Below are 23,973 nucleotides of genomic sequence, written 5' to 3'. Positions count from 1 at the left end.
AGTTTAAATATTTGATAAAGAATAAAGTTCTTCTTTATTCATTTAATAATTCTAGCTTAACATGTAAGTAGTCATTGCATTTGTACTTGTAAACTTGTCTGTAATCAAGTTACCTGACCAAATATTGAGGTCAGATTATAAAATACTATCCACCTTACTTTAACCAGTCTAGTATATACTACTTCTGTTGTAACCGTCGCCAATACAACGTGCAAATCAAGGGGGTAAACTCCTAAAATTTCATCTTTAAAAGATCGTTTGGATATCATTCTTAATGTCCCTTGTACGGATAACGAATATAGAGAGCGTTTCATAGTATGTTTGATATGCTTTTTAAAGTGACGAGTACTCAAAATCCAAGGAAACTTATCTCCAACAATTCTTCTCATTAAAAAAATGAAACTTCAATGTTAACCTGAATGCTTTAAGGTACAAAATGGTTTTGCCCTTTGTTTAGGTTCCCAGTCATAGCTTAATTATGATAGATAAAACAAAAAAATAGAAAACCCTGTAAAGTGTTAATTTTGACCACTTGAACAAGTTTTTAACAAACATTCTGGATGTCCTAATCTATCTCTTAAAGAAAATAAGTTTATCAGATTATGAGATCCTGATTCTCGACAGCTCCTTGTAGTAAAATATGGTTTTCTGTTTAAACTGTTTTGAAGAATTCTAACATTTGCCAGAATTGGTTGCTTAATATGTCACTAGTTTTTGTAATCTATATTCGCTATTTGAAGAGTAAATATGTATTAGGTTCTGATTCTGGTTACGATTTTGTTTTGCTTTAGGTTTTTTATAAACTACAATTTTTCTTTTTTCACATCTTAAATCAAAATATTAAAAAAAATACACCATAAATATGTCTTGGGACAAGATACACAGTGACCGAAGGCTGCAATATGCGATCAACCAGTAAAATTACAAGAGTTACTATAAATAACGGCAATCTACGCACGCTGATTTAAACCCGGATTTGGGTAAGATTGCTAGATTGTCATTGTTTTACCACAAGATATACTTTTTTAAGGATCAAATAAAATTGTTTTTTTTTCTTAATTCCGACCATGCTAACATGTTGCCGGTAAATTGAAGTCAATGCCTTTAAACGAACATTTTAAATATCCAAAATAATGTCCTTAATAGAATATGATTCTCAAAATTGAGGGATCCTGGATCTAGTCAGCTCATTGTTTCAGTATATGTTAACATTGTGTGTAAAGTACTCTAATAATTGCCAGGACCACGGGCTATGTATGTCACTGGTCTTATTAACTTGGTAAGCTAGATTCAGTATTCGAAGAGTGAGTATCTACTTAGTTCTGATTCTGATTATCACAATTTTATTTTAATTTAGGTTATTAATAACATATCAGGTTTTCTCTCTTTTAATCATGTAGTTTTTAAACTATAATACCCGATAACATATATTTGAAATTAAATTCTTTGAAAACTGTTTTGAGATTGAATATTTTAGTTAGAAAAAAACCTAATTAAGCCATATTTGTGGTCTTTAATTGCATTCATTCTTACCTGTTCTAAATGAGTCATGCAGTTCGAGAAAAAAATGAAGGTTATTAACAAATGTAATGAATTCAAATTATAAACAAAACAATGTCATATACACTGATTATTTAGAAATAATAGTTATTATCAAATAATTATTTTTGCAAATAAAGAAAGAAAATAAATCCCCTTTGAAAGGGGAGACATAATAATTGTTTTAAGAATAGCGGTCATTGTTCACACACACACAAAAAAAACACAGTACATTTTAAATATGCATTATCCGTATCCATCATATACTTAAATGACAGCCAAAACCAAAAAATAAAAAAAACTGCCAGAAAAATGATTACCATTGGTTTTTTGATAATCGTCATTGAATTGTGTAATTGATGTATTTACGCACCTTACACCCGGTTAAAAAAAGTACATAACTTCATACAGTATCAAAAAGATAGAGCAATTTAAATACTAAACAGCTAATAAGGGCATGCAAAAGGCAAACGAAAGAGTAAAAATATTGGTAAATAAAAAAACTGCTTTATATCTCCTTGGTATGTTTGATTTAAAAACGAAGCATCGTTGTAAAACATCTAATTGTGTTCTAAGGTAGAATAATCATCATTCTCTGTTCCACCCGACATTGTAGTTCCATCATCCATATTATGTATGTTACTATAATCGTCCAGATCTTTGAGGTAACTCCGTTTAGCCGCTGCGCAAGCGTGGTCGTAGGTGTCCTCGTCCTGAGTTTCGCCTTTCTCCTTTAGATGGTTGTACACGTCATCCATGGTAGTCATTGCAGATTCTTTTTCTGACATGTTGCTGTATTCTGGCAATTCTTGTGGGCGAGTAAGAGGAGACACGTTGAGAACTTTCTTCTGTAAAAAAAAAAAATAATTGAAACAATGCAGCTAATTTTGTTTTTATTTTTGGCTATTCCCTTTTTTACAGTTCAATACGTTTATACAATTCATGCATGGGCTGAAAGTTTGGATCTTTTATCTGCAACAATTAGCTCGCAATTGAATGTTAAAGATTTTCCAGAAATCAAAATTTATATCATAACGACTCGAACTTTTAATGTTGATATTAAATAGCAGTTGTCAAAAGGATATTCGAGGGATATGAATTAACTCTATTTATAAAAATAAAAAGGTAGTGAGAATACTAGTACATTGTACTTCAGGCACATGATCATGCACAAGATAAATAAAGTGTCATAACTCTAAATGTTTACAGTTTCCTACTTTCATTAAAGTAAGAGGAATATTGTGATTTTATGGTCAAAATTCGCTGAAGCGCTTCTTTAACAAATGTCGTATTGATAAAGCTATTTCTTCAAAATCCTCGAAGTGCTACTGGCAGTGTATCGGAAAACTAAAAGTATAAAGTAAATTATTCAAAATAAATCTAATTATTGTTTTGCTTACATTGTAACAGTTGTAGATGCACTTAACATAGTTGTATTTTAATGTAGCACTGTTCTCATTGCCCTTAAATAGTTCGCTCAAAAAGTTCTTGTAGGTATATGTGATGCGAATAACTATTTCTGAAGTATGCCCTTCCAAAAATCGTATTCATGCTATACAATTTAACATAAAGTTTGCTCAATATTTTTACTTTTTAAATACGTATTCAGTACCTGCTTGTCCTTACTCTTATTTGCAACAACATTATTCTGAAAAGTGTCTTCATCTCTGCCATCATCAAATGTATCATTGGCAGCATACATCACTCCTGGTTCCTTTCTTCTACTTAAATATTAAAGGTATGTAAATATGAAAAGATAGTTGTATATTGTCTCATATTTCATTTACATTAATGTATCATTGATAGCATACATCACTCCTGGGTTCTTTCTTCTACTTAAATATTTAAGATATTCTCTCATATTTTATTTCATTTCATTACTTTTGGAATAGTTTGTTATAGGAATAAATTGATACCGTGTATTATTGCTGTATCGAGAATAATTTGTTATAGTAATAAATTGATACCGTGTATTAATGCTGTAGCGGGAATATTTTGTTATAGGAATAAATTGATACCGTGTATTAATGCTGTAGCGGGAATATTTTGTTATAGGAATAAATTGATGCCGTGTATGATTGCTGTAGCGGGAATATTTTGTTATAGGAATAAATTGATACCGTGTATGAATGCTGTAGCGGGATCTCCTGTACAGGGCGTACACAGTGCCTGTTGTTATGATTATACCGAAGAGTAGTCCACCTAACAATGCTCCTAAAATAGCTCTGATGTTGTCTCTTGGTGATTCTATTGAAGTATAAATGTAATTATAAGAGATTTCTATCATAAAAAAATTAAAAAATCATGGGCTAATATTTTAAATTTGCACTTCTCCTTTATTTCTTAAGAAGATGATCTTGAGTGATCAAGGACAAAATGCAAAATGATCAGGTATGAACAACAGACGGAATTGCAATCATGCAGATATTGTCAAAACTCGTTTAGAAAAACTGTTGCTGATCTATGTATAACCAATCAAATCATAACTGTTTTACTGATCTGTAGATTTTTAATTAAACTATAATTTAGTTTCAGATTGCTAGATTGTCATACTCTGTCATTGTTTTCCCACAACCTTTACTTTATTATAGGATCAAGTACATAAGTTCATGTTGTTATGATAAAAGTATAACTATTCTATTATAAATCTACTTTGCTCTCAATTGTAAAATCATTCGGATGTTTTTACAAACATATATATTAGCTGGTGCAAATGCATACCAATAAAAAAAAACCACTTACTATTTCATAATAACCAAATATATGTTTTAATAAATTTAATTTGTTCTTCAGTTATCTCTTACGTTTGATGAAAGCGGTAAAGCAATGACAGAGTACGACTTACGTTTCATATTTGGAATTTTGTTACTTGGATTAATTCAATAATTTGTGAATGATTTTAATACTTTTGAGTTTACTTAGTACACTTCGTGGACTATATCTATACGTATTTATAGCCCCTCTTGACTGAAATCGCCTACATGAATGATTGTGAGTTTAACATCAGTCATTCTGAATCATTTTCCACAAAGCATATATCAAATTATTATTCACATACGATTTGATTAAAACAATATAAAAATAAACGTTTTTCTTTTCTTATACAGATGTAGGTTAAATAAACAAAAAGTGTACGCATATATGCATAGGCCAAACATGATTCAAATCCTTGAGAACAATTAATACATAACGTATTTAATTACCGTGACTTTCTGTCTTTAGGATTGCTTCGTTCAAGCCATGCATACCTAGGAAAAAATCATTAAGGAACGGTAACTGAATAAAATGTTTTTATTTTATCGGCCAACATTCATTACTGAAAAAGAAACCAGAAAAACCGATAATATAAAATATGTTTTTGCATCATACTCAACACACAGTCTGTGGAATTTACAGCTTGATATCCTTCGATACAAGAACATTTTTCTCCGAAACAACTGGCGTACGGTGATCCTGAACATTGGTCATTGAAAATGCACGACTTATTCAAAGAAAGATTAGCTACAAAATAATACATGAACTCTTATGACTTATATTGCACTAAAATATCATTTGGTTATAAATGAATTGCAATTTTTTTTTCATTCTTAAAACGTGTCTTTTATTCACCTTCATGACAAGTATGGTTGATCATAGCATAACCTTCTTCACAAACACACCTCCCATTCACACATCGGTGATTTGATTGATTGTTTTCAGTTTCTCTGCATTGGGTATCCAAAACACATCTTCCAGCTTCCAGGACATTATCTAAACAAAACAAATTAACCGGACTTTGCTGAAAGTGAAGTGAAATCATATCGACAGTGCTACAATAAATTGCACAAACAGCAAAAATAACAAAAAGATAAAACTCATAACTTCATCGAAACAATATGGGGTTCGTTGGTTAAAGATAAATCATTTCTCGATGTTTTAGTATTTGTTAACGTCTTGAATGCATATTTTAACAAGAGGCCCATGGGCCACAAATCGCTCACCTGAACAATAGTCCTTGTATCATTTTATTTCGAAAAGGTTTATTATGAAGTGAACTCTGAACAAATATTGTAAAACTCATATATTTCAAGATTTTGCCATATATTAAACAATACATAAAAAGAAGAAACAATTTTTTCTTTGGCATGTTTTTATTCATAGTTATTTTACACATCAAATGAGACTGAATTTTAAGCTCTAAAATACCCATTTGCAGTAAAAAAAAAAAAAAAGCCAATTTCACTGAAAAAATTGAAAAATATTCGTTAAATAATTAAAAGATGATATTGGCATCTGTTTTGTATTTCAATCATTAAATGCTTCTTTATCGATTCCTCAAATAAAAATATTGCAGGTGTGATGAGGACATTAGGCATGTTAGATTTTGCATTCTCATCGATCATCTGTCTTAAAGACTAAACTCAAAAAAACATGGAAAGTTTATATATAGTTGATAAAGTCTATCAATGATTCCTACTTTTTTTCCATAACCATTTTTTATCTTTTGTTCCTTTATCTTTCCTAACTGTGTGTTTGTGAATCAAAACTTTGTAGGAACTACGATCCACACCTTTTTGAAGTTGTTTGAATTTATGATCTTTGATCCCGATCACTTGGATCCCGATATGTGAGTAATTGAAATTCCAAAAAAAACAACACAAAAAACTAGTTGATAAACATATTTGCAGATAATTTAACAATGATAAACTTATCATGGAAATTTCTTTTTTCTTTTTAAAATACTTCTTTTAATAACAAATGATTTAAACAATTTAGAATCTGCACTATCTTAGAATGATTGCATAGTAATCTCACAAACTGTAGCATTGTAATTCTTAAACAGAAGAGTTTAAAAACATTTTCCCATTATATAAGTCTATGTTAAACTTTGAACATCTTTTGGAGCCGTACTTAGTATTAGTCCGGCGATCACGGTTTTCACAATTTAGATTCTACACTATCTTAGGGTACTTGTATAGAAATCTCAATAATTTTAGCACTGTAGTCCTTGAGAATACATTTTTAAAAACGTTTTCCCCCCATATATTTCTATGTTAAATTTGTCTTTTTTAATCAACTTCAAACCCCTCTTGGGACCCCAGTATTGACCCGGGGATCTCGATTTTTACAATTTAGAATCTTCACTATATATACAAACTTTGGTGTAAATATTGGCATATCTGGTTCAGTGGTTCTTAAGAAGAAGATTTTTTTAAGACACCCACCCAATTTTCGCAGTTTCGCAATTATCTCCCTTTAAAAAAGGGTTGTGCCCTTTATTTTAACAATTTAGAATCCCCTTCCCATAAGGATGCTTTGTACTAAGTTTGGTTAAATTTGGCTCAGTGGTTCTAGAGAAGAAGTAAAAAATGTGAAAAGTTTACAGACGGACGGACAGACGGGCGACGGACTACAGGTGATCAGAAAAGCTCACTTGAACCTTCGGTTCAGGTGAGCTAAAACGCATAATATACAAGTGCACATGTAATTTAAAAAAATTCATGTAATTCAAAAAATTCAAACTGCATTACATTGCATTAGCTAATAGATAAATATCGATAACTGAAGAGTTGTACAAAGCTTTGGCCTCCTAAAAGAACTGATGATGCATAATATGTTGATATTCCTCTGATTTTTATGAATGCACCATGCAAAACGTCTTGCTAGCTGCAACAAATAAAACCATTGCGTTCGTTTTCCTTAAACTTTCTGATTTAAAGGCTTTATTTTTGCATTTTAATGTTATTTGAAATGTTCAATGATATCATATAAACTACATGCTTTGTATTTTAAATGTTTCATCATATTTTTTTCTTTCGTATGCATACATTTAAATGTGTTACATTTTTATTTGATTATCGGTAAAACGTGACAAATTGTATAAAATACGTTTAACCATCACATATTTAAAATAGTTAAAAATTACAAACGATCTATAAATAAAATCTTTTTTTTTTATCAAAATATGTCTACGTTTGAATTTTCCTTAAACTCAGCCTCTACTGTAGTCTTACCTAGACCATGGTGGATACAATATACAAATATTTGTTTTTAGACTTTATACTAACAGTCCTGTGTTCTGTCGATACATTTAACGTTTTCTGTCCCTGACAATTGCAAAAAGATAAAAATTCATATCAAAATATATGTTCAACTTTGACCCCCAATTGTGACCTCATCCTCAGACCGAGGTTAACGATTTTAACAAATATGAATATACGTTTTTAGTAAAAATGCATATATGATGCTTAATCCTTAGTAAATAGTACATACTGCTATTCGAATGAAAGATTATTGACATTAAACTTGATTCCCATGCTCTTTCCTTAAAATGCCATAGGGGAACTTCATAAGAAGAAGCATTATATAGGCTGCCTTCTTATATTTTTGTTTGGCTCATTGATTCTTGAAAATGGTTATTTCAAACACCCATCAACGTATTGATGTTTGATAATTTTATAATTTTGTATAGGACTCTGATCAATTATGTAAATAGACTTGAATTCCCATTATTCATTTATTTTTGGTGTAAAATAGAAATTGACTAGGTGGCTCTGGATGAGAAGGAAAAATGTAAAAAAACCAAAAAAACCCAAAAAACTGCAAGACTTCGATAACTACAACAACCAGAATAATTTCGATCCTATTGGGTAAAAAACTTTTTCGATTCATCTTTTAAACTATCCCATTCTAAAGTGTTTATGCTTTTATGAATTTCATAGCAATTACTGTCAAGTGCCTATTGGAAGCATACGATGGCATGCTTCCTTATCAAACCGGCATTATGATGATAGCCTCCAATAAATTTGGTTTTTACAAAGCAAACGAAAATAAAGACAGTTTACATTTAAAGATATTCTAATCAAAGTAGTTTTCTAATTTCATATACAAAAAAGACTAAGAATATGTAAAAAGAATGATGATATATCTACCTGTAATTACTGATAGGTAATAAGCATGATTGCTAAGCCAAAACAGGTTATTATTTTGCAGATAGTAATGGAACCTCAGTATTATAGCTTCAGTTTGCTTACTTAGATAACAGCTGTTGTTGTGTTTAAGATATTCTTTTTGACAAATACACACACCATCACGACATAATTCAGAGTGTTCACTTCCAGTACATTGCAAACTAGATTCGCATAAATCACCAACTACAAGATTGCCTGAAAAAAAAGGTCATACAATTACATGTAAACAATGACACTATTTTTTAAACATGATAAACAATATTTTTTTTTATGTTGACAAAATGGTTTGACTGACTAATTTATTAATAATAAGGTAAGTTACTCGCTTGAAGATCTAGAATTGAATTCCAATGTAGCAGATTAAAACATATTTTATTCACAGTTAATTTTTGATTTCTGTCGAATGAGATTTCAATTTATAGAGCTCGTTTCAAAAAACCGTCGATTTTCCCACTTCGTGAAAGTCTTGTTAAATCCAGATGCCTGTCGCTTAAAAATTCGCCGGCAACCCCCACGCAGTATGACCGCTTAAGAGCAGGCTGGATAGCTTTTCCAGCATCAAAGAAAAAAATGTCGCTATCTTAACGATAATTCTACATGACTTTTAAGGTGGCTCTTTACACGCACAGTTTATTCCAATTTTCAATAGAAGACCACAAAACATATACTTATCAAATATTAAAATGATGATACGGATACTATAGCTACAGTGTAACATATCGGTGATGGAAAAGAAACTATTTCAAAAGTATACTTGATTTTATGGTTTATTTCGATAAATAATACCACACAACGTGAAGGTGTAGCCAGTACCGGAATTGTATGCTTCCAGATTCACTTTTTTGCGTACTGCGTCATCAAAAAGTGGTGTATAGAGTCACCTCAAGAGTTAGAATGTTGACATAAATATGTCTGTATTGGTTCAGGGGTAAACAAAGAAAGATGTCGATACTTAAAAGTGCATTCTAATTAGTACAATTTGCTGCAACTACAATTAACAAAATAAATTATTCAGCGTGCTATTAAAAGGGGGAAAAAGAAACTAATTTTTAATATGGCTCCATCGTTTCAAAATATCAACATCACTTAACTATTCCCCAAATCAAATCTTTTTTTTTTTTAATCATAAAACTGAGATCAATATTTAGACTTGAGGCTGAATTTTTACTTCAGAAAAGTTGTTGACGGCGGGGCCTATTCTGTTAAGCGAGCTAAGTTCTTTCTATTTTTATGCAGTTGCACGTTTCAACCCCATGCGTTCTCTCTCTCTCTCTCTCTCTCTCTGTTTCTCTCTCTCTCTCTCTCTCTCTCTCTCTCTCTCTCTCTCTCTCTCTCTCTCTCTCTCTCTCTCTCTCTCTCTCTCTCTCTCTCTCTCTCAGTGTGAGCGCGTATTTTAGCTACATTTTTATAAAATCATTTCAAATATGTATATAAATAATACCAAATATTAAAATAAATTAGCAAAATAATTGTTTTTCAACCTGCATCGTGCATGTACTATCTTTAATGCAACTGCACTGTTTCAACCTCAACCGTTATTGTGGCTGCGGCATGATTTTGATCGGCAAAGTTCCCGGCCGGCTGAGTGTAGGGAGCGGCTGACGTAAATATTGGCGGTCACGAAGTGGGAAATTCGACGGTATTTTGTTACGAGCTTTATTCTGTCAGGAGTCTGCAACACGTACTAGTATATCAAGCGCAATTGAAACTTTGGATAATAAATAGATATGTTTTTACTAAAGATAGATGTTGAATTGATTTATCTCTGATTAGTTTGACAGTGTGACATCGGCTGTCATTATTTTTGGATGAAATATATGCAAATAAATCTATATAAAATAAAAAGTACACACTTTATTTCCACGGGTTAGTAAAATATACAGTCATGCAATTTTACTGCGTATTAAGCAACATACATTTCATATAAGTTGTGCATTTGAAGTAAGAGTTGCGATACTAAGAGCAAATGGTTCTTTATTCAAAATATTTGGGAAGACATTTATTTAATTTAAAAATAGGTTATGCTCTTGATCTTGCCTTTAATACAATGTCCATAGTACATGAAATATCCCGGATAACAATGACAGACACAAAAATTATTCCAGTCGGAGCAATCTGCATTTCTTTCTTTACAGTCGCTGTTGAAAAAGATCCCCAATTGTTCTGTTACGAAAAATAAAGATATCTTTATATTCAAAATATTTCAAAAAATTTTCTTCTTATGAACTATGCACTCGAATCATTTTCGGATTAGGTTTAAACTTTTCAACGTATATTAATTACATATGTACATTTCATTCATTTCGATGAAGTATTTTAAAACCTTGTAATGATGAAATCAATTATATTCTTAACTCACTTTTCAATTATTATTGGTTATCTGCCTTATTTACGCTTTAAAATTAAACAAATCCTGAACCATGCTATTTTGAAATGTTTAAATATGAAGCTATTTAAAAATATTGTAAAAGTTTCATACATTCAAAGATTTCATAATACATTAAACATTACATTAAAAGAACCCAATTTTGTTTTTGACGTCATATCCTAAGATCTCAGATGCATCCACTAACCAGTCTTAATTTTATTTTAGTCCTCAAAGTATCAAAGATAACTTTGTAAAATACTACACTGAACTATAAGTAATTGTGAAAAGTGTAAGAAGGTCAATGTGACCTTAAAGAAAAATGAACTTTGAACCCATTTAGAGTCGCCAGTATTAGTCCGGGGGTGATGGTTTTTTTTACATTTCAGAATCTTAACTACCTTATGATGCTTCACAGTAATCTCACAATTTTAAGCGTTATAGTTCTTGAGAAGTAAATTTTTAAACATTTTTCCTATATATTTTTTTGTGAACTTTGAACCTTTTATGGGACCCAAGTATTGGCATGGGGGTCATAGTTCTAACGGTTCGAACCTACACTATCTGAGAATGCATGCACAGTAATTACACAAATTGTAGTATTCTAGTTTTGAACATTTTAAACATTTTATACACACAAACATTAATTGTGCCGGGTGTCACGGTTTTCAAAGTTCCAAATCTATACTATTTTAGATCTTGCTGCATTGAAGTTATTGTGAAAAACGGTTATTTAACATTTCTTTAATAAAATTTCCATTTCAAACATTGAACGCCTTCTGTGGCTCCGGTATTGGTACGGGATTCATGGCTTTAACAATTCAGATTTTAAACTCTCTGAGGATGCTCTCACAGTAAATTCACAAACTGTAGCATTGTAATTCTTGAGAAATATTTTCTCTATACATTTCTATGTTAAAATTTGAACCCCTCTGGGGCCCAAACTACTGGTCAGTTAATCACAATTTTAACAATTGTCACTATACATACAAGCTTTGAAGGAAATATTTACATTTCTGTTGCAGTGGTTCTTGAAAAGAAGAGTATTTAAAGACACACACCCTATTGTCACTTGTCTTAATAATCCTTTGTTTTAAAGAGGGTTTCACTCTTTTCTTTAACAATTAAAAATCACCTTCCTACGAAAGACGAATAGGGCCACTTAAAAAAACTATTTTTATCTCGAGATAAGATCTCGTTATTACGAGTTATTCATCTCGTTATTACGAGAAAAGATCTCGTAATAAAAGAAAAGATCTCGTTATTACGAGTTAATTATCTCGTTATTACGAGAAAAGATCTCGTAATTACGAGAAAAGATCTCGTTATTACGAGTTAATTATCTCGTTATTACGAGAAAAGATCTCGTTATTAGAAGAAAAGATCTCGTTATTACGAGAAAAGATCTCGTTATTAGGGGTTAATTTTCTCGTTTTTACGAGAAAAGATCTATTTAAAATGTCGTGTTTTATTATTCTAATCTTTTTATGTAAAGTCCACTGGCGTCGGAAGCAAATTGAAAGTGGGGGGGGGGGGGGGCTAGACTAATCCGAAATCAGAAATATTGAGGAAAAAAAAATAATTCCCAAAATCGTGGAAATCCTAATCCGTGCGGGGGGGGGGGGGGGGGGAGGGAGGGAGGGGGGTAGTATGCCTATGACTCCAACTTCTCAATCTTAAAAGGTAAATTTAGGAACAATTATCTTTGCGGCAAAAAAGTGGGGGAGGGGCTGAACCCTCTATGCTGCTATGTCCCTAATGATTACGTCTAACTTTGCAAAAAAAAGTGTGGGGGGGGGAGGGGCTAAGCCCCCCCTAACCCCTCGGTTCCGACGCCTATGAAGTGTATGAACTACTGCAATGTCTATTAATATATACATACTTAGTATAATCATCGTTTAAAAGCGTACGCATGATTTGATATAAAATCGGATCAAGCAGTTTTAAAGAAATTTCAGAAGAAGTAGCAAAGCGGATTGATTAATAAATTCATCGAACTGTTTATCAATAATTAAGAAGGTTACGTGTAATTAGTTTACCGACTACAAAATGTTAGTATACAAAATCAATTATTTTCAATATACATGTAGGTTGTGTATAAACATATAAAACAAAAATTCGGGTAAATCGTGTATATATATCCATATCCATGAATGAAAGTATAAAGTCATTAAAGTTATCTGTAACTTTTACGACTATAGGACTACCTTGTATTTACTCCGAAGTGGGATTATAATATATATATAAGTTAAATAGTGAAATGACATGAAGTTCTTTCCTTTTATTCATATAAGATAAAATGTCAAATCCAATTATTGATATGTAGAATTTAATGAAAAATGATCGTTGTTATTTTTAGATATCAATCAAAATTGTATCAACGTTTTTTGAATAAAAACGACTGAAAGGGTGATCCAGTCGAACTCTTTTCAGAAACCCACCATTTTATGTAGATCTTTTCTCATAATAACGAGATCTTTTCTAGTAATTACGAGATAATTTACACGTAATAACGAGATAATTTACTCGTAATAACGAGATCTTTTCTCATTATTACGAGATCTTTTCTCGTAATAACGAGATAATTAACTTGTTAAACGAGATCTTTTCTCGTAATAACGAGATAATTTACTCGTTATAACAAGCTCTTTTCTCGTAATTACTAGATAATTAACTCGTAATAACGAGATCTTTTCTCGTAATAACGAGATCTTTTCTCGTTATAACGAGATCTTTTCGCGTAATAACGAGATAATTTACTCGTTATAACGAGATCTTGTCTCGTAATAACGAGATAAAAATATTTTTTTATTTGGCCCTATTCGGCTTTCGTACCTTCCCATATGGACACATGTACTTATTACTAAGTTTGGTAACATTGGTCCGTGGTTCTATAGAAGAAGTAAAAAATGTTTAAAGTTTTCAAACTGACGGGTTCAGGATGGATATACGGACGGACGATGGACAACAGTTGAGCATAAAAGCTCATTTGAACGTTCGGTTTAAGAAAGCTTAACGAGACCGAGTACAAATGGAGTATGCACGCTTTCGCGCAGCGTTTCTTTTGTATTGTGACGTCATCTTTTTGCTTGGTTGACAGCATGGCGTGATAGTTTCAACTGCCGACATTCAGCGAAATTTGTTGAAAACAGATCGTTTGATGCGTAAAGTTGATATTATTATATTGTAGAATAAACATAAATGTCTCAAAGTCTATGCTATATTTGGGCTCGGGTCGGAAACGTAAAGGGGATTCAACAAGCCCAGCCCTCTGTCACGTTTTCTAAACCCGCCTAAATATAGCTTAATTCACATATTTCAAGACAGTAACCATGTATTTTATATTAATGACCCTTAATTTGTGATGTTAGATATTTATTTATTACTTAAATATGTCTGAATGTTTTAATAATTCTACAAAGATCACCATTTCCGCCTTTGTCAAATAAAAAATATACATAACTGACAAATCTGTGAAATCGGGCATACAAAAAAAAAAACAACTTTGATAAGATCCCTGGAACAAACAAGGAGGTAAAAGGGTTTTTTATATTTGACCATTTGATGCCTTTTAGCAATAACTTTAATATGTAGGACAGAAAAAGAAATCCCTAGGGCAGAAGTTTTTAAAAAATGTAACAAAGGTGCAAAATTGATACATTTCAAGCAAAATCCCTTAGGGTCCTATGTTAAAAATTAATAAACTTTAAGATGACCCCTTAAACAAACGGTGTAGTAATTGTCTTTTTTTTTTTATCTTAAAATATTAATTATATCAGAAGAAAATCATGGACATTTTTTTATTCAAAAATCTAGGGCAGAACAAATTAGAACCGGCCTCGTTAAAATAAATGAGTACAACAACATTTTCGCAACGAATCCAACTTTCTATATCCTCTTAACTAAGTATTTAGCCAAACAAGATACTTCTCGTCAAATACACCGCTCCAAAAATATTTTGATAAAGTTTAAATGATGTCAATAGTATGATAGTAACCGTTATGCAATCGTTATAATCAAAAACAGAACAAGGTAAATGAGATATATTTATTTTCATTATTTTGCTATCCTACATATGTTAAAAAGCAATGATAAAAAAAATGAATAAAATATTTTCTGCAGAAAAGAGAGTCCCTGAAATGCCTCCTATCTATATACATTCTTTTACATCCCGATATAAGAAGGCACATATTTTCAATTCCTTTTGCAATTGCGAAAATGAAAATTTAGAAATTAATATTCTTTTTTGAATTTTAGATAATTATTTCGAATATAATACAAAACTTAAAAAAAGTTCATTGTTCTTGTTTTACGTGACTGTTTAAAATTGAGACTAAATACTATGATTGATAAGAATACTTACCCTTCCGTAGATTTGAGCAGTTTATGAGTAGTTCTGCATCATTGTTCCTTGAACAACCTATTCCTTTACTGTAGTTGAAACTTTCAAACACCATTGAAACAAACGTTAGTTTATTCAAGTATTGGTACTTGAAGTAAAGGCTTATTTCACATGTAGTAGTACATGAGGTTGAACCTAAAACGATAATATTTGAAGGATGTTCTATAATCAGCTTTGAGGAATTTTGTAAGGTAGAGTTATTTACAATTATATTTTGTTTTGCTATGTGGCAATTTTATCATTACTGAGTTCAAATTTACCATTTATTTTCTTGACAAATGTTAGTAAATTAATATGAATAAAAACGACCGTTTATCATGAAAGCAAAAAAAAAATGTATACAATTTGTCCTAGGTTGATCAGTTTGGCGATGCATGCAAATACATTATCAGCTTCATTTATTGGTCGATCGTAGTTTTAGTTATTTTATTTTGTAACAATATTAATGTAAATGTTATCATATATAGTTACATGACATTTTATAGTTTGATCTGTATAGTATTGGCTAATTCCTAAAGATATCTATAGCAAAGGAGTAATAAAAATAACAATACAAACATCACCTCATAATGATTTATTCTTGGCTATATAGACCACGGCTGCTTACAATTAGGAAGCCAGGTCTATTATTGCCTTGTTAGGCATCCCAAAACAATACAAACAATAACAGAGAGCCGTGGGCCCTGGGAACAGATGCTCTCCTGCTTAAACACCTTGTTTACTTAAAATGCAAATACTAAGTCAAATGCGAAACATTTGTGCACTACTGGTGAAACATATAAACGCTTGGACAGCTCCCATTCCTGCGAAGCTTGTATTCATCCATGACGATTGGGGTGGTGGAAAGTTGGATGGACTAATAAATGCTTCTCTGAAATCATAGCAAGAAAAACATGAGAGCAACGAACATAGTCAAAGCACAAATTTAAACCATTTTAATAAAGAACTAGACACGATCTCGTTGCGAGCAACGAGGAAGTCTTCCGTCCGATTTTTAGATGGAAATAAAACATCATCGACTTTGATTTTTGACAAAAAAATATGATATGGAAAAAAGAGTGAAGTACTAATTTATTTTTGTATCGCGTTTTATAAGTTCCGTTACATTGCTTTTTAAATACTTGCATTTCTTCCAATTAGGAAAGAAAAGATTTATCTTGTTCAGCACTGGTCCCTAAAAACCTTAAACCTGTCAACCATCACAAAAATCCATAAAAGGAAATAAAAATTCAAAGAAGAGCAACGCGGACCTATAAAAAGATAGAGGCAGGATCAGGTTCTTATGAGGAGTGAGCATCCTCACCAGGCTTGGGGCGATTTACATTGAAAAGTAATGCATTACATTACCATTACTTCATGAATTTATTTTTAATTTTTTTTATTTTTGTTTACACATAAATCCACATACACACATATTTCAGACATATTTCATACATTTCAAGATTCTACATATTGTAATAACTTATTAATCTAAAGGAAACATATTATCCGTGTAGTGTGAAAACGTGTTTTTTTTTGGAAAATATAAATAAATAGATAATAGCAGTAAATGAAAAGAGAAAAAGGGAGATACAGAAGAAGATACAAAAATACAAAAGAAAAAGGGGGGGGGGGGTACATTATCAATATATTTGTTCACAAGTCAATATAATTTAAAAAAAAAAAAAAAGAATAGTTTAAGCAATCACAGATGTCATAAAACTTGTTATAATTTCTCACAAAATGTTTGCCAGTGGTTTTCGTAATCTGAGTATCTACAGTTTTTCAATAGCATATATTTTTCAAGCAGAATCCTGTTTTTTATTCTTTGTTTTACTAATTCAAAACTTAGATGAGGGTTTTTGTTATATTTGGTAGCAAAAATATACCATTTAATAATCATCGATATTAAATTATACATTTTATAGATGCTTTGTTTCAGAAATTTATCAAATAAAACAGATTTCCTATCAAAAACTATGGAAATATCAAATTGATTTAAAAACCATTCTTCAATATTACACCATAGTTCTTTTACATAAAAACATTCATAAAAAAATGATCAATTGTTTCAATATTTGTTTTACAGAAGCTACATAATTTGGGCATTAAACTACCATTACCTTTACTTGATTTTCTTGAAGTAATGCATTACATTAGCATTACATGAGTAAAGTAATGCATTACCATTACCATTGCTTTGTTTTTAAAACGTAAAGCTAAATAAAGAGTTTTTGCAAATGTTTCAAATATAAAACACTCTTTAACATATCTGAAGGTTCATGTTCAGTATCAGGTTCAAATTTAATGACTTATACACGATACATTCTTTATTTGCTCAATATATAATCATCTTATGGAATTATGAACAACATACCACATAGTTAGTAAATTGATATTTATAGACATTTGACATGGAACAATGTCAGGTATGAAATAGATCGAGACACAGAAGTACGTGCATAACATTAAACAAATTATGAAATAACGTTGCTGTTATTAAAAGCTAAATAGAGATATTTCCCCAGATTACACAAATCTTCATAACGTTGAACACTTCATTGTATTAATTTATAAACAGGGTTTTCCCCAGTAATATTTCTTCATATATTTTTATCGGATTTCTTTCTACTGAGGACACTTTAAGACAAAAGATTGCTGTTGCACATTATGATTATCAAAGTTTCAAAGGGTTCATCTTTTAACTGCATCCTGTTAGGTTTGAAAATCTTTCCAGCTATACTAAATAATATAAACATTCTACATGAGCAGTGGAAGCTGTGACTGAAAGACTTTTTGGCAATCTTTATCATAGGATATATATTAAGTGCAATAATAGAAAATTACATGAATCTTGTATTTTCTATCAGTGCAAACTTATGTACTTAATATACAACAATACAGAGAGAGAGAGAGAGAGAGAGAGAAAGAGAGAGAGAGAGAGAGGAAATTATTTTCAAATGGGTTATAATATTGGAAGTGATTTTGATTTTCATCATGGATGGACAGTGCTTCATTTTGTTTAAAAGGTGCGTGTCTGTCGTCTTTTCTATTGGGTATTCTTGGGATGGGACTGGGATTATCCTGGAGGCATAATGTGTTGTTAACACATTATTTATTGAAGTGAAAACTAAATTTTTTAAATGATTTCAAGATCTTAATAACAACACTCTAATAAATGTTATGGAATTGTGTTGTTATATCTAGTAATATTACAATTTAATAAAATGAACTTTTTAAAAATCTTTTTTTATGATACAACTTCTTTAAACTAATTTTAATCAAACACAATTTTTTATTCATTTATTTATCACATTTTCTAATATGAACATGCATATATAAGCATAGTAATGCAAAGCAATGCCATGTAATGCCAGCATTACACTAGATTTTGAAAAGTAATGAATTACATTACCATTACTTGTATTGCTAATTTTGTGGCATTACACATTACTAACATTACTTTGAAAACATGTTATGCATTGCAATGCATTACATGTACCATTACATTTAGCATTACCCCAAGACTGATCCCCACTAACAAATTTTCCCGTAATACTAATTGAACAATCTATATTCTAATCCTAACATGGTGAGAGGTTTTTAGAATCGATGGTTACTTGTGGGTTCTCATAGCAAACCCTTAAGCCAAACGAAAAACCCTGCAATAATTTTAAGGCCAACGAACTAGGTTCAAGACCCATAACTCTTGATCAACAGTGGCAATGAAATGGAAGAGTAAGTATCTTTTTTCAACCTGAATTGTATATCATAATCACGCCATCCTAATGTCTTAACTCTACTTACCAACAACCAAATTGTGTGTATGTATTTGAACAACTGCGTAATGGTTTCGGAATATGCTGACGCATATATAGAGTAAATAAGGAATGCATCTGTCCACACTGAATGTCAGTAATGGTCTCAGCTTTTGATTTGGGTGCCAAGGTGAGGTTACCTTCTTTCATAAAAAAGAAGTTGAAGTCATCATTGGGGTCACTCCCAGCTGGCTTAGCAACTTATTGGCCCAAATTGATATACTCCTCATTTATAATTTTAGTGTTTAATCTATTGGGTACCACGTGGCTTAAGTCATTTCAAAAAAATGTGTTTGGGCAAAATAATTGTCAGAAATGATTTAAGGCACTGTACAGGTACACTTATCACGGGCCACCATGTTAGGCTGTAGCGGCTCCATGGGCATTGGTTGGGTCTGAATTTGGCCTATAGAATATCCGCCACGGCTTGAGACATCTTTTTCAACTGCTCGCTGAAAGGCAATGATGTTGTGGGCTATTATGGCACCATATGATCGCTGGGTTTAGAGGCTGAATTAGCTTAAGGGTTAATAGCAGATGTCTTTTTGTTGTGCCTGGGTCGCCTTTTTGGCCTTTCCGCTTGCTGGGCAGGCTCTCGTTTTTTTCTATTCTGCACGCGGAATTGCTCCTTATGTAAATACAAAACAAAAACAAAAAATATCAAGATAAAACAAAGCAAAACTGCATCAAAACGCCAGAAAGTACTGGTGCATCCATGGGCGTGCGGCTGTCTGCATGCATATGAAACTTTTTTTGAATCCGCACAAATCAAAAAAAAAAAGTTTCCAGTCATCGGATCATTTTATTTATTGCATTACTACTTAATAATTTTTTTACAACACAAATTACTTGAGCAGCATCATTTTGACAAATAACGAAAGACCGAAATACAGAATTGTAAAGCGTAAATAAAGAGCATCTTACCTTGTGATTTTTTTCGCGAACATTACGAATTCGTGTATGACGACACAGATTTGGCTGTGGTACTAATATCCGAAATGCCAAAGGGTATGAGAACACTGTTCACGCTAAAGCCAAGGCAGAACACATTTGAAATTTGCAACAAAATGATTGGCTCTTCGATAACCGGATTTAACCCTAAATGGTTGAATTCCATTGTCGGGCATCACAGAAATTGTATAAAAAAACATATCTATATTCAATAAAAGTTTTTCTTGGTTTTCCCTGTCTGCTTTTATGAATTGTACATCAGTTGAAATCATATGTTGAAATACTATAGAATACTACTGAGGCTAAGTAATAAAGGGCATTAACACGGTAGATGAAACGCTATAATTACATATTATATTGTGTGGCTTCAAACATTAAATGTAGTTATGCTAAAACTTAAGCTAAATACAGATTGATAGAAAATAACGAACATCAATGCTTTTTCACCTTTTTACTTTTAATGCAAAAACAAATATTGCAAATGCGTTCCGTCTTAAATACTCGTTTTGAGAAATAATAATGATTTTCGTACTACCATTTGATTGACTGTATAATGCAAACTATATGTTATCCGTTTAAAATTATTTATTACGCATAGTGCATCCTATCCTATATGTGGACGTGTAATAAAGTAGTTAAAGAGTTGATGAAATATGCCTTGAGATAACAGAACATCTTTTCACTTCAATAAAATTATTAGAAAAAAAAAGAAACTTGTTAATGCTCCTGTGATGGACGTTTGTATGATTTTAGTTTCCTACGGCATTACCCTATTACAAATGTACCCATTACCCTGTCTTGACATCGTAAACAATGATTCTCAGATAAAAAAAAAACTTCATAATTAAGCGCCGAATGCTAATATTCATATGTATGACATATTTTTGTATCGTCAATTTAAAGCCATTTTATCTATACATGATATGAATAAGAGATCGAACAGTCATATAACATGTCAATTACTGTGCTTCTGCAGCTTAACATATGATGCTAGAGACATTGCCAGGAAAACTCTTGTTTGAGATAGGCTAGGAATGATTATACGATTTTTTGTCAAAACAACATATCAATTTAGTTAGGTATTTTAGAAGGATTCATTAGATATAACCTAACAATATAATAGATATATACATGTATTTCAAACGTATGATGACGTTTACATGACGTACTCATGTGCCATTATAAGGTTGGACGTGTATATAACTTAATATTGAACATCACAGATGTTCAAACAAGAGATAATTATACACTGAAAGTAAATATAATTTCGTATATATAGTTTTAGTCTGAGGTAGATAAGAGTACAGGTAAGACAATGCTGTTCAAATGAGCGATATAAAAAAATTCTTTTTTGGTAGTATGGACAGTCTTTCCAATGAGTGTTATTCCAATTTACCTCCTTTAAAGAAATTCTTTGCAGAGTTTTCAGAAAACGAGTAGCACTGTGGTGATTGATAATAGTTGTAGTCATAGTAAGTTGCAAAAGAAAAAGCTTTATCCAAGCAGTTGCCTCTATGAAAGAAAAAAACCCAAAACAGAGACATGTTTGAACATTGCAAAAAAATTATACAGTTATACAACATGAAACAATCATAATAATTTAAATTTTTACATAAAAGGTGACCATACTGTGTGTGACGTAAATTTTATTTTAAATCATTATTTGATTTTACATACCAATTTCTCAGTTATCAAAGACACCATTAATTTCAAATAATTGAAAAAAATACGAAGAGTGAAAAGGCGTGTATGTTTTTCAATTTTTTAAGGATTTAATTTTCTTCTTGATCATTTAACAGTCGGTCTGCAGGAATTCGAATACTAAGACAAATGCTTAAGGAAGGAGTCTTTTCATTATCAAACATACTTCTTATAATAAGAAATGCATGAAATTTTGACACAGTCAAACGGATCATATTACTTAATGATTCTATCAGTTTAATTAAATTTGACCTTTTTGTTTTCGGATAAAGGTCAGGTCAAGGTCACTACCTTTTTCCTCAACGTAAAGAGTGATAAAAATAAGTGTAGCTCTTTATAGTTCTGTAGACATTTGTTTAAGATTTGAAGATTCAAATCTTCAATGAAATCATAGACCATGAGAGTGTCTATCAGCTTATACTACTAAATTGGAATAAATATTTATACTAAAATTGATATTGCTTAGCCCGCATTTCCTCTAATTTTCTTAAATTTTGAAGAAATTTTGATTATTTTTTTTATGCTTCCAATAATAAAATATTTCTAATTTTTATGTATTATGAAGACTTTATATAAAGATATAAATTGACAGAAAAGCTAATATATTGATCGTTTCATAAGAGAGAAAAACTGATTTTAGTGATTTTTTTCACAAAAATCAATGTATAGAATGGGCGCTTTAAAAAGCTTATAAAAATGTTATTTGATAGGCAAATCAAATTTTAAAAACATATTCTGAAACCCAAGTATCATATTATTAGTTCACATTAGTAAAAAAAATCCAACATTATTGTTATTGTTTTTAAAATGCTAAAACAGACTCATTATATATATATAATCTGCAGCAATTCTGAATTGCGCAACATGTGATATTTTCCTACGCCAATATTACGCCAAAAATATAGTCCTTGTTCCATTCTAAACATTGATTACATTTTTCTATGCCAAGTTGTATGATAGTAAAAAAGAAAGAAAAATATACTATTTTAATTTCCTTTCATCTTGATTTAATGAACAATTAATCAAATTTACGTTTGACAAGTCGAAAACCAGAAAAGACTCCTTCCTTAATATGAAATAATACACAAATTTTAATTAATAAAATGGATATATCTTACCTTATTAAGTTTTCTGCTGATGATTTCAGAAAAATATTCAAAAGGGCATCTATCAAAAATAAAATGAAAAACATTTTGCTTTAGTTAAATTATAAATTTATTAATTGTAAAACTTGTCATTGCATTTTTACCCATTGTTTTATCGAAGAAGCAGGGTGGTCAACCAAAATGAAAGGACCATCGAGCAATTTTATTGATTAAATTGTGACTATATTTTTCTTAAAAAAGATTCTTGTCTTTGATGATAATAGAATGTTTAACAGAATCGGGCGATTGTTTTGAGAAACAACATACAATATGCATTCTTTAATATTTTTTGAAAAATTGTGTTTGAATAGTTTTATAACCAAATCCTTTAAGTCTTCTCTCTCTCTCTCTCATTCTCTCTCAGTCTTTCTCTCTCTCTCTCTCTCTCTCTCTCTCTCTCTCTCTCTCTCTCTCTCATTGCAATACTTGAAAAATTGGATATTTAGAAATATAATTATTAAAATAGGTATCTAGGTATCAGTTTTATCTTATATTGCTAAAATTTTGAAGTATTTGTAAATCCGGGCTTATTGGACTTTACTACATTTTTTTTCAACCCGACGAACCAGTTAATAATATTTAAGCTATTACAAGATTTAAAATTCATCTTAAACAACTCTCGGAAAATATAATATCAATTCTACTAAAAGTGTGCAATAACAATTATGAAACATCATTTACTCATCTGTTTTTTTTCATTGCTTTTTACGAGCTTTTGCAGGTTAGTAAAGTGACTGCATAACCTAAACAGAACCAGAGGGTGTTGATGAGGGTATATCTCCATATTGACCAAGCCAATTTATCTTTACATTTGCAATTCAAATTTCTAAGACCGACCAAATTAATCAGGGAACAACACTTGTACTGCATGTACAAAGCACATGTGATATCACAAGCCCTTACGCGCTCACAATAAAATTCTTGAAAATACATCCTAACCATTCCTGACCATTGTTCTGTCATCTTGGAGATTCCCCAGTTACAAGATACCTATTTTTTCGCCAGTGTTAAACAAGGCAATATCTGCTTTAAATCTTGACACATATGCTTACGGTTGACATTTATTTAGGATTTAGGCTAGCGCTGAGTTAGCAATTAAGGGTTTTTCATCAGACATTATTCA

General features: G+C 31.1%; 1 protein-coding gene across 3 annotated transcripts; it reads right to left on the bottom strand.

The window, feature by feature from the left end:
• Nucleotides 1-1,289: 1,289 nt before the first annotated feature.
• Nucleotides 1,290-22,875, bottom strand: LOC128159874 (uncharacterized). Of its 3 annotated transcripts, none has more exons than XM_052823087.1 (10): nucleotides 22,824-22,875; nucleotides 15,218-15,391; nucleotides 10,527-10,652; nucleotides 8,607-8,684; nucleotides 5,149-5,289; nucleotides 4,909-5,040; nucleotides 4,743-4,787; nucleotides 3,660-3,786; nucleotides 3,152-3,263; nucleotides 1,290-2,387 (listed from the first exon to the last, which is right to left on the bottom strand). In XM_052823087.1, the coding sequence occupies exons 2-10, from the start codon at nucleotides 15,309-15,311 to the stop codon at nucleotides 2,100-2,102; spliced, it is 1,143 nt and encodes a 380-aa protein (XP_052679047.1). In that variant the 5' UTR covers nucleotides 15,312-15,391; nucleotides 22,824-22,875; the 3' UTR covers nucleotides 1,290-2,099. The 3 variants fall into 3 exon arrangements, with proteins under 3 accessions (XP_052679047.1, XP_052679045.1, XP_052679046.1); XM_052823085.1 differs by having other exon boundaries at nucleotides 1,291-2,387; nucleotides 8,553-8,684; XM_052823086.1 differs by having other exon boundaries at nucleotides 1,302-2,387; nucleotides 3,152-3,260; nucleotides 8,553-8,684.
• Nucleotides 22,876-23,973: the final 1,098 nt, after the last annotated feature.

Source organism: Crassostrea angulata, chromosome 8, assembly GCF_025612915.1.
Source record: "Crassostrea angulata isolate pt1a10 chromosome 8, ASM2561291v2, whole genome shotgun sequence".
Classification (NCBI taxonomy): Eukaryota; Metazoa; Mollusca; class Bivalvia; order Ostreida; family Ostreidae; genus Magallana; species Magallana angulata.
The sequence above is the reverse complement of the archived record's forward strand: the minus strand, read 5'-3'. Positions and strand labels throughout refer to the sequence as shown.

Bases quoted from the DNA above. Each gene is read 5' to 3' on its own strand.
- LOC128159874 (XM_052823085.1), bottom strand. From the start codon at position 15,311: ATGGTGTTTGAAAGTTTCAACTACAGTAAAGGAATAGGTTGTTCAAGG. The intron at 8,685-10,526 runs GCAAGATCAAGA...CTTTTTTTTCAG, and splicing joins CTATGGACATTGTATTAAAG to GCAATCTTGTAGTTGGTGAT. The intron at 3,264-3,659 runs GTATCAATTTAT...TTAATATTTAAG, and splicing joins CGCTACAGCATTCATACACG to TAGAAGAAAGGAACCAGGAG.